This window comes from Chinchilla lanigera, unplaced genomic scaffold (genome assembly GCF_000276665.1).
Source record: "Chinchilla lanigera isolate Chin_1 unplaced genomic scaffold, ChiLan1.0 scaffold00056, whole genome shotgun sequence".
NCBI lineage: Eukaryota > Metazoa > Chordata > Mammalia > Rodentia > Chinchillidae > Chinchilla > Chinchilla lanigera.
Window position 1 is genome coordinate 9,466,118 of NW_004955457.1, and position 12,552 is coordinate 9,478,669.

At 39.0% G+C, this 12,552-nt stretch overlaps 1 protein-coding gene across 1 annotated transcript in view; it reads right to left on the bottom strand.

Moving 5' to 3' along the window:
- The window catches only part of Pard3b (par-3 family cell polarity regulator beta), an 864,914-nt gene that overhangs the window by 98,176 nt on the left and 754,186 nt on the right, over positions 1-12,552 (bottom strand). The window contains exon 21 of the mRNA XM_013520665.1: positions 2,870-3,005. Coding sequence (XP_013376119.1) covers positions 2,870-3,005 — 136 coding nt within the window. The remainder of the gene's footprint in view (positions 1-2,869; positions 3,006-12,552) is intronic.

Genomic DNA, 12,552 nt, shown 5'->3' on the forward strand with positions numbered 1-12,552 from the left:
ATAGATGTAGATTCAACCAACTGAAATATTTGTAAAAAACATGCCTTTATGAACCTGTACAGATTTTTCCTGTCATTATGCTCTAAATAGTACAGTACAACTGTTCCCATAGTATTTACATTGATTAGGTATTACAAATACTCTAGAGATTATTTAAAGTATATGGGAGAATACCAGTAGGTTCTATGCAAATACCTTGCTATTTTATTTAAGGGATTTTAGTACTACAGATTTTAGTATCTGCAGGGGTCCCAGGACCAACTCCTCCATCACCCAATAATGAGGGAGAACTGTAACTGTGAGGTAATTTTTTTCCTATTGTCCTTCTTGAGAGCTCAAAGGTCTCCAGAACAGTACCACTCTCGGGAGCATCCATCAGACCTCTCAACCTGAGCTACAAGATGTGGGGAATTCTAAATCCATGCATGTGTTCCTGCTGCTGCTGCTGTAGACAGTGTTATTAGCAAACTTTCATAGTGTTAATGTCTACTAAAGAAATAAGAGTCAATGCCCTATTTTTAAAACTTGAGTCAGAAACCTCGTTGAGCACCTGGAGAAGCATGGGGGGGCTCTCCTACCCTCCCCTTCATGGTCAGTTGGTTTGACTTTAACAAGCATCCCTGTGACGCTGAGGACCAATCAACCTAATCTAGAAATTGCAATGTCATGAAAGCTGCTTTGGCATAGTGACTGGCAGGAATGAAATGTTAACTTCCTAAACTCATGTTCATAGATCTCTCCAAGAGTAGCAAGTCAACAGTGTAATTTTTCAGACCTCTGCTAGACAAAAGATAGTAGTGTTTTCCTTGGTGTGGGGAGAGGAGACGAAATGATGCTGATATCCTAACTCCTGGTTTGGACTATCTCAGGTGATCACAAGGAACACTCATCTCTTCATTTCCCAAGCACCCCTTTTGGAAGTTCGGATCCTGATTGTCTGGGAAGTATAACATCCGTCACTGTTGGCAAAGCACAACACACGAGATCATGGAAAACACCAATAAAAATCGAGACACTTCACTCCCTATATTGTCTGCTTACACATTTGCACAGCATAACAATAGGATCATTAGAAAAAGAAGCACACAGGGAAGAGTTTATCCAGCTCAAGTTTGGTGAGGGTCAGAGGAAACATTCAGTCTCTGGAAGGTTAAGCATCTTCATCCTTCCCACTTGAATTAAAGAAATAATATAAAATAAGGTCAAAAAAACCAGGACTGCTTAATCTAAAATACCTTGCTTATTTTGCTCATAGGGATTCATAGTGGTTTGTGAGCGGAATACTTTTCAATGCGTTGGACACGGTGCTCTGTTTTGGGCATGGTGGAAATAACTTCACTTCATTGTATTGCTTATTTGTTTTGTTGAGAGAGCAGAGCCTTACCTAATGAGTTCTCACATCTCTTGTCAAAGGTAGTAAATTGATCTCGATCGAGTTTAAAACAGAATAAATTGTTATCTAATCTGCTATTCTGTGGAAATCTTTCTCTTCTGCTACTGAGAATCTAAGAGACAAGTTGTCCCAGCACTTTAAATGTCATTCTGCTTAATGCTGACACCTGTAATAGAACCAGTACATAGCTCCTCGCTCTGGTCTATAGTTTACCAGAACTATCTCCGAAGAGGCTGTTGCCACTTGGTTTGGAGTCACCAGCCCTCACTGCACGCCTCTGGTTAGTGCTTTTAAACTCTGTCTTCACAGGAGGAATCTTGTGCACTGCAGTTGCTCTGCCTAAAGATGCCATCTCCTGAAACTGACTTGCAAACTGCGTGTCCTGTGGGACCTGCCACTGTACAGATATGAAAACTACCACGAATCCACTTGTTCCTTGGGCTCCACTTACTCTATCCTGATCTTGTAAGCATAAATGTGGATGTGAAATCCAGGAGGAAAAACTTCCCTTCAATGGAGTGGCCTCCCACAGGAGCTGCTATCTTCAGTGAGCACCAGGATGACAGAGTTCCTTACTTGGGTTTTAAAATAGCACTAAAAGCTGGAGTAGAAGGCAGTAATCATCAAAGAGGGGACATGAGAAGGAATCACAGCTAGGACACTGCTATGATCATGTTCAACTCTGCCCCAATAATGTTAGTGTGGAGAGCTAGTAATTGTTGAGCACTGGCTCTGTGTCAGGCACTGTTCTGAGTGTCTGACAGGTACACGTCATCCCACACTTACGCACCTCCTCTGGACAGTCTTACAGAGGCTCACAGCAAAGTGTATTTTGTAAGCAAAGGCTTACCTTCTTGGAAAAGATGAAAAGAAAATGAATCATTCTAGTCTGAGAAAACAGAGGGAATATATCTTCAATGGCTACAATAATCTTTTCTGGCTCCTGTGTGTTGAAAATTTGGCAAAATCTCCCCTTATCTCAAAACAAAGAAATGTTAATGTACTGGTAAGGTTGGTGGAACATGATTTGCTCAGCTGTAATATACTAACAATTGATATCTCTGACAACAACCCTGCAGAAGTTTGCTTCTAATAACCATATTCCAAAGGACACAGGGCCTACAGTGTGGTCTATTAATGATGGCTGAGGTGTCTCAGGTCAAAGGAAGGTAAAGATTTAGGCTCACTGAATATTAGCAAAGAATCTCTGTCTTTAAAGTTGCTGCCATCAGCTCACTTCCAAACCGGGGAGCATACACCCAGAAGCAAGCATGACGGCCACGAGAAGGATCATGCACATGGACTTACGTAAGCAATGTCTGTGGGAGAAGACAGCTGTCATTTGGGTAATATCCACATGCATAAAACCCAAGCAACTTCAGTACAACTTGATATGTATAGAACAGAGCTATGTTCTTCTGTTCTACATTATTTCAGTAAGGACAAATTCATGATTCAAATCAGGCATAGGCTTACCCAGTGGAGATCATAATCAGTGGGTCTTGGTCTTCCTTCATCGTCTTCATATAAAAGGAAGCCCTCCCTGCGAGCCTGATAATACTCCTTTCGCAGCTTCTGGATGCGGTCGGAGTTTCCTCCCACCGGACGGCCACTGAAGAACACAACGAACACAGTCACCCAGAGCACAGAGTGGTCTTGAAGTCACTTTTTGATATTTCTCTTAAAGGTGCTACCATCCAAATTTGAAAGATTCGATGATATCATTCAAATATGCTAGGAAAATGGTGACATTAGATAAGTAATTAAAATGAATAAAAAAATAGTGCTTACATGCATACCTTTGCTCCAAGGTTCAAAATATCTGATTTGAGATTAATAACTACTTTTGGAATGAGAAGGTAAGCAAAAGTTTTGACCTTTTAGAGCAATTACAATACCTATCGTTTTCTTTTTAAAATCATATACATAGTTTGACTGAATTTTAGTGTGAGCGTCTCATTAATGTTGAGACACGGGAACGTAAAAATAAACATTTCACAGCCCTTACCTGCAAGAATCACAGTCTAGGAGTGGGGAGCAGAAGGTACACAGAAGACTACAATTATTCTGACAGTGCCACAACAGAGATCCGCGTGGGGTCATGGGAACACAGAGGACAAGCCATGGGACATGGTCACAGAGGTGCCACCGAGAAGATGGCACTTTAGCTGAGCCTTGAGGTATGCATAGGTGTTCAGCAGCTGGACAAGTGAGGAGAGGAAGTTCAGGAAGAGACAAGGTCAAGGCGAGTCACAGCCTCAAAAAAGCGCTGCTTCAGGAAATGCAAGCTGGCTACTCTGGGCAGGTGGTGGTCCTCAAATTCTCCAGTCCTCCCTGCACACACGGGGTGACACATGCTCCCTTCCTTTGGAAAGGAAGTTAGAATGAAAGTGTGTGCTCATAACTTCAACTTAGGGATATTCAGAATTCACACTAATAAATGACAAATGTGTATCACTGGTAGATTTGGGTACTTCATCGGTTCAAACACTGGTGTTTCATGGATAACTGAGAGTCTCTGCTCTAGTTGATAAGGGATGTGGAGGAGAGGGAGGGACCTGGGACAGCAGGTAGTGGCACAGGTATGAAGAGCCTTATAAGCCCAAATGGTCCCTGAATATTATGATTGACGTTTCAGTTTAAAAGAGATAGCCAATAAGGATGAGGTATTGAAAAGGTAGTAGAAAATGAGCATCCATTTTGTTAAAGTGTTTAAAATTATGCCTGTTTGGTGTCTCTAATACGATAAACCTAAAATATAAATATCAAGTAAACAGGAGAGAATGTAGGAAATGAAAAGGGAAATTTCCTGGAGAGGGGGAAGGGGCCACAGTGGGGGCAGTGAAGGATGTAGAATAACCAGGATATGTTCTATACGTGCACCGAGTTCCCAGGTTACATATTGCCAACACACACTCATGCTAACTATGGTTGCAAATTATAACAAGGAAAAGGGTGGAGTAAGCATGCCTCTGAGGAAAAAGAACTCTTCCTGAGTGAGACTTTCAGTCAAGGAAGGTGGACAAGTGTCCCAGCCCTGAAGTCTCAGAACTGCTGTGGGGCTCTCTGGGTGCTCCACAGACCTGAAGCTGCTATTTTTTGATTAAGAAAATACAAACTCTTCAGGGCCATGTAGCTTTTTCTCTTCAGTGTGCATTTAAAACATCTCCGGAGAGTTCTAGTTCTTTTCCTTCCCTTCTTTTTTAAATAAACGTTTCTGAACACTTGATGAAGATAACGCTAAGAAGACAACCCCTCAGAAGCACCAGCAGGCGGGACGGCAGTGCAGTCCACCTGACCCCTCTGAGCTCCTGAGGCATCGGCAAGGACAGTGGTGGCTGGGTCCCAGACACAGGCTGCTGCCTTTACGGGAGCGCAGGCACCACGCTCAAACCCACCAGATGAGTTCAATCAACATGGAGCAAACACCGCATACATAATCTATTAGTTTACCCCCAAGAAACTGAAGCATTGAATTCAAGCAGAATGAAGTCATCACTAATAAAGGGGAAAAAAGAAACAAAGAATGGAAAAAGAATTTGATAAGGTACTGTTTTTTTTTTTTTTTAAAGAAAACCTACCATTTTCCTCTATTTGTGGTGGGAAAAAATCATATTCAGACTGTAAACTGTTCTGCCATATGCCTATAAATATAAAAATTTAAAAGTATGGGTTTGATCAGATTGCCATTCTCAAACAAGGGAATGGGGAAAGAATACAAAATCAGTTATTGTGGATTCAAAAACTCCCTGATAGCTAACAGAAACCCGGTTATTAACCCAGAGAAGAAATTTGGCAACCAAAAAAAAAAGTCACAGAGCATCTTAGTATAGAACATGCTGTATTTTTTTCACCATGTGAATATTTTAAAGGCAATATGGAATGCTGTGAAAACTTCCTTATGATAGCTTGGGACTACATCTCAATATCATCTCTTCCTTTTTGTTCAACCCTAATCCTACCTCTATTAACCACACAATATTTTTTTCCAAGCAGGTGTTTAATGTAGTAAAATTTGGAATAGCAAATTTTGATTTCAGTTTTCAGCTCTTCTCACTGAATAATATATATACGTTTACCACCAAATTAATAAAATGACATATACTATTATTATAATAAAAAAACTAAATAATTCCATTTTGTGCTGAGGATGTAAAAATTTAGCAATTTGATGGGGACACACAAGCACTCTGTGATAATAAACCATCATCATAATAAATCATAATAGTTATAATTTATAGAACACGTATACAGCAAGTACAATGTTAAGAACATTTACTCCGTTTTTCTGCCCAGAGCAGACATTGCTAGTCAATTACAGCATATTTCTCAATGATCCTAGAGATAAACTCAGAACCCATCTCAATCCAGAACTTCAGAAAATCACTACTAATCTACAGGAGCTGGCACTTGAGTTGAATTCATTTACAATTCTGTGTGGTACATGCTATATATCTTAAAACACTATTGATCCAGGTGTGGTGGTGCACACCTGTAATTCCAGAACTCTGGGACTCTGAGGCAGGAGGATCACAAGTTCAAGCCCAGCCCACGCAACTCAGGTACTTAGTGAACCTTCTCTCAAAAGTAAAAAATAAAAATAAAATCAGGCTGGGGATGTAGCTCAGTGTAAAGGCCCTGGGTTAAATTCTCAATAATACACACAAACACGCACACAGGCGCATACACACACACACACACACACACACACACAAATACTGCCTGAGGCTCACTGCTGGCAGATGATTCAGAAGACTAGCCTGACTTTAGACTCCTCTTTCCACTATTGCTACTACAGCTTACTATCTTCCAATCTCTTTATCTTTCTCCATCTTATTTATATTTTAGATACCTCCAGCAATAAATGAACCAAATGGAAATTGAGGACAGCCAAAAGACTTTCTGAAGATTCTGGTTTTCCTCATCTATGTATTTTCCTGGCCTTATAGAACTCTGCAGTATGAATTATAGGGAATCTTTTGTCCTGTAGCTTCAGGAGTGACATCGAATTATGATGTAACTCTATTACTCTTGGAATCACATAAAACCTATAAAAGAATCAATAATTCTGTCACCATGTTGTTAGTTGGGAAATTAGGCCTTTGGCATTATTTGTTGACTGGTCCCAAGTAAAGCCTGGTCATGCTTGCAAAAATGTTCCTGCTATAGCATCATATGGGGGTGCTGAATGATAGTCTTACATTTTAAATGTCTTGAAATTTTATGTTATTTCAAGCAGTATAGAAAAAATTTATACTGTAGGTATTTCTTGTGAATTGCATGATCTTTCCATTTAAAGACAAATATATAGTTAAACAGACCCTTACAGAACTGGAGAACTAGAAGGAACTACAGTTGTAACAGAATTCAGAAGCCATGCTGTTTTTGTCATAGCCATTTACAGCCATCAAGGACTAGCCACCACATATGATCAACTTCACACTAAGGCATCATCTGCTTCTTTGGAATCTCACCTTAACTTTATTCTTCCTAGTTCATAATTTCCTCAGTTATAGTACTTCTTAAAAAATGAGAGTTCATTTGTGCATGTCGTAGTCTCTATTGCTGCTGTAGGCTACAGAACTAAATAACAATTATTGAGCTTCTGTGATGCTCTACCTACAGTATTTGCACTCCACATATTTCATCTCATTTAATCTTTGAATCTCTGAGGATGATGTTGCTGTTGACCTTTCATAGACAAGTGCACTGAGGTGCACAGAAGTTAAATAACAATTGGTGAATGGTGGTCCTGGATTTGTGTGCTTACAAAGCCAGAGCTGTTTCTCCATATCATGTTGCCTTGCAAGAAGGCATTAAAATGCAGCAGGCATTTTGTAGCGGCAGTTCACAGGCACTTCAAGGCAGAAGAAAGTTAGCAGAACACGTTCAAAGCTATACCATTTGATATTCTTTTATTTGCACAGATCTTTGCAACAAACAACAGAAATAGAAGTAGCTAAAGTAATAGAAATACAAGCAATGAAGTCTGTATTCATTAAAGAATGATGCTGGAGCAATGGCAGGCTGACATTTCTGGACAATTAATATTACATTTCTAACAGGCTTTTGCAAGAGACTGACATAAAACTGAATGGGGTGCAAAGGAGAATCAACGTATGACAAAGATCCCACATCAAAGACAAGCAGACTCTGGATGAGGACCAGGGCTGAGAGGCAGCCAGGGCTGCTCCTGGGAAAGTTCATGGCATGTGAGAGGAAGTCAGTCCCTAGCACCAGCCCTTGGCTACTACTGACTTAGGGAATTATCTGGGATTACTGTGTATGCCTGTGTAAGTGGTAATGTTAGTAAGTGCACACACGTGAGTGATGACGAAACTGAGCAGAGTGAATTCCAAGCAGCTTTCTTCAAGATATGTAGCTCCTCACTGTTGCAGATGTTTGCTTCTCAGGAGCACAGTCACTTTAAGGACCAGCTTGGTTCAGATTTGCTGATGTGCCTACGAAATAGCCTTTGTAGAATGGAACCTTCAGAAAAACATTTCCATCTGGATTCCCATATAGATGATACGCTATATGAAATCATTGAATTAAATTCTTTATATAAGATATATGCCTGTCAACAATAATCCCAACTGTAGGGCAGTTATTTTTAGTGTTTAATAGCTTTTTAATTTTTGTCACTTTTATCAACATAATAAAATATTATTTTGATGCTTTCTTTGAACAGTTTCTTCCTTTCCTCTCTCTCTCTATCCCCTAGGGGAAAGGCTGTTTGTTTTTTGTTCTTTTTTTTTTTTTTTGCACTGAAAGACCTAAAAGTCATCATAGCTCTAAAATTAAAATTTAGAAGCATCAAAGCTAAATTTTTCTCCAATGATTATTTTTTTCTCAAAATAGAAACAGGGCTCTCAAAACATCTGAGATTCAGTGACATTTACTCTTAACAGTTTGAATAAAATCTAACTAACTATATGCACCCTTATTTTGTTATTACTTTAAGCTCCCTTCCCTCCACCCCTGCCAATTTTCCAGAAAACAATACTCAAGGCAGACAGTCACAGGTATGATTGTTACCATTTTCTGTTGGTGATAAAATTTCTGCCTAACAAATTTTTGAAAGATTCTTATACTTGCACTCAGGAGAGTTAATTCAAAGTGATTTGAAATGAAACCACAGACACAATAGCATGTACTCTACTTGTAGATTTAACATCCTATAGAGGAAATACATTTAAATACTGTGGCCATGCACACTGACATGTACACTAAAGAGACTTAGTAAATGATTGCTTTTCAGGGGACTTAATTCTATAGACTTCTTCTAGTGACAGCTTAGTGCCAAACAGCTCTGAAAACTGTCTGCTATAAATGATGAAAATTGTGATTATTCTCTACCTTACAAATTCTCTAGCTTCCAAAGAATACAGAGTTTTGCAAAGGTGCATTTTTGTTGGTGAGGCCAGTGAAACTTTGGAACCTGATACTGACTACCCATGTAAATTTGGGGATCTTCTTTCTAATTTCTTCCCAAGTTCACACTAATTATTTATGATGTTGTTCCAGGTTTTTAATTATTTTTACAAAAGGAGTTCACTGAATAAGAAATTCCTTTGCTCATAGGAATATTTAATTTCTAGCTTATTTAATTGCTTACTATGAATGCCTTTAAGTTCCTACATTCTGAAAGAAGATGCAATTCCAGCATTCTAGGGGGCTGAGGCAGGAGGTTAACAAGTCTACGTCTAGGCTGTGTAACTAAGTCAAACCATCTCAAAATTAAAAAAACATTAAAAGGGGCAGGAGGGGATGTGGTACTTTGAGAAGGCCCCGCTTCAATCCCTAGTACTGGAAAAAAAGGAGTTTAGAGAAGGAGCGATTAATATCGTTAATAGTCAAAAAGGTTTCACATCCTGAATTTCCTTTGATTTCTAGGATATCTTTTGTCAATTATTTTTGATCTCTGATATCTTAATAGGTAAGAGTACTTAGGTATCTTAAGAGAATAGTTAATATCTTGTAATAAACTGGGGGCAGAATCTGAGAAAAAGCTACACTTTATGCTAATATGTAACTTTGAAAAGTATGTATTTGTATAAGTGTTCAACAAGCTTACTCCTTGGGTCAGGCTCCTGTGGGGAAGTTGACATGCAAGTTAGGGTCATAAGGAGGAACAAACCCCCAAGGCACAGTGATAGAGCAGCTCAGCCTGGAATCCTGCCCAGTGGTCCTTCCCCCAGCCAGAGGATGCTGTCGTGGCATTCTGACCTTGGTGCAACAATCTGACCATGTGATTTGGCTTACCTCGGATCCTGACTTTGCCATAGCAACCTGAGTCTGACCTTTTGTCTCTCTCAATGAATTTCCTGTTTCAGCATCTGCTTCCTTTGAGACCTTTCTGTTGGTATTTTCATCCTTAGCTTGGTGAACTGACCCTCTAGCTCCTATAGCTTGAAGATTTGTCTTAGAAATCTTACCCCTGGACTGGACCTTGACCCCAGTGAATCAAGCCATAGTGGTGGAGCATAAAGAAATAAAAGCCCCGCTTCCCTTAGCACCTTTGATTGCATAATGGTAAGCAGTTCGCCTCACACCAGGAGCCACAGCTACCATTTACATTGAAAGTAATCTCATTGATCCATGAAGGGCAACTTTCTCCCATTGGATTGATTGCTGCGACTGAGAATCGTCACTAGATCAATGTCATCTCTTCTGATAAAAGGCACTGCTCTCCCTTTGCTCTTTATCACTCAAGGTGATGTGAGGCTGCTCTCTAATCAGAACATTCTGCCTCTCATCTCCACTTCTGGCAAAGGAAGACACTCCTCAGAAATGACACTGAGAGTGTTACAATTCAACAACACACATTATTTTTCATGGCTTCAATTCACTTTCCTAAGCTTGTAGCAAATAATTGCATTATTCTGATACTGTGCAATGACCTCTTGGTGTGTTCAAATTTCAGAAGACAGTGTTTCCATTAGTCATAAAATACCCTTTTGAGTTATGGATATTTTGAACAGTGTTCAGATATATTTCCTCCACCATATACAGTGTAATATTTTTGAACCTTAAGTACGTTGCAAAAATACCCGATACTTCAAAGATGTAAGTATGTGATGCATATTGTCTCAAGGCATTTTGCCAGTTTTATGAACAATATAAAGTATGTGGGGGTCACAGAAGGAATTTATCAAGTGATTCATATGGTAATTTTTATTTCTTAAAAAAGAAATATTTAAAAATACAGTTGAAAAGTTCCCATTGAATAGCAGTAAAATTGTCCTTTCATTTCTTCTTTACAGTTTTGCCAAGTACACATACATAGATGCAAAGAAAAAATAGATTTGGATCAATGTGGAGCTGTGATTCACTGTGTCTCCTATTAGATATGGTAAATGAACTTTGCCCTATACTGCAATCTTTGTAGATACAGCTATTCTTACATGGCTAAAGTAGAGTGACATCGCATCGGAACTGCATTTCATTGATACATTTCTTCAAGCTTAGACAAAAACAGGGACTTGGGTAATTTAAATAGCAATAGTGGTTCCATCAGCCATTCCATTCAACGAGCATGCCTACACACCTTGGATAGCAGCCGACTTGGTATTCATTGGTTGGTGTAAGTTCCTCCTAGCATCTTTTATTATCTGAGGTCTATGTTGTTCTGAACATAAGCCCAAGTTTAAAGACATACATTACTATCCAGTGTGGTCTCCCCCATGCAAGTTGGTTGCCAGAGAAGAGCCATCTAATATAGTGCTAATAGAAACAGCATGATTGGGGGACAGTTAGTGAGAGACTACAGAGGCCCATTTGTATTCTCCTAGTGTTTCTCCAGGCGAATTTTGGCTATATACAGTTTTTGTCTCCCATTACGACCCTAAAAACTAACCTTGAGGTACGCCTTCACTTAGAACATTAGAAGGGTTTTTTTTTTTTTTTTTGAAGGATTTCACAGTCCAAAATAAAAATGAGCAAAATATTAGTAAATAGAAGAAACCAACAGAATTTGCACTATTTCAACTCATTAACATGTTCTCCCACTAAAAAGATAGTTTAAGGAGAAATAAATATTTGCTGTGTGTGTGGTACTTGAACGAACTAATGATAATATACACACATCTGCATACACCCCTTCTCAAAGAAATTCTCACCAACAATTGCAGGAGCTGCAAAGACAAAGTTATTATCTTCTAGGCTTAAAGCAAACACGGCTTGAGTTTTAAGAATACATAGCTGACATTTAGATGTGGATTAAACTTTCAGGGTCAATTCTGGGAAAAGTAAGCCTTTGTGGGCTACAGGCCATGAAAACTTGGGAATTTTTTAGGTCTCCATGAAATTCCCTTTTCCACAGAGGAAGCAATACAGAAGTTCTCCCTTCTCCCCAGGGATTATGGAATGCCATCAAAACACTGATTCCCAACAGCTGGGTTCTGAGACCTTTTCTTCTCGATAACAAGGAAGTATACCTCAACTGGCTACAGGATTTTAACAGAAAATAGGATTCTAAATGATTTAGTTCATGGATGGTGGCTTTTTATTTAGAGTACTGTATTGGGAGAGCGTAAATTGCAGTAACAACCAATACATTAAAACAGTCGTTTCCGGCACAATAAGGCTTTTTCAATTTTTTTTTATATTTCAGTAGAGGAGGTTAGAAAAACAATAGATGTGACAAAGAAAAAAGTGTTTTTTTAAAAAAGGAAATATTTTTTAATTGAAAGAGCTGAATATTATGATTAGGAACTTGATTCTAGATGTCAGGAGACAGTGTTCTAAATACATATACAGTGGTACCTTGATTCATGTATTCTTTCGGTTGTGAACAGTTTGGTTGGCAAACAAAGGCATTTGGCAAAATTTTGTTTTTGTTTGCAAGCTCTGCATCCATTGGGTGATGAACACGACCACAGCCATCTTTCCTAAAGGAACGTGAACATGGTCATCTTTTCCAGAACCGTGGAATGAATTAAGTGTGTGAACCAAGGCCATACCTTCATATTTGTTAAAGCAAGCTATAACAAACTGTCTAAAAATGTGGGAGAGATATGTTGGCCACGTATTTATGTGACTATGGGGCAGATCTAGGTGATCACATATGGCGTTAAATTACACTGTCTAATAAACACACAATTCTATCTGCAGTATGTTGGTATGATTAGCATAACAGCAGTTAGACCCAATAGGGA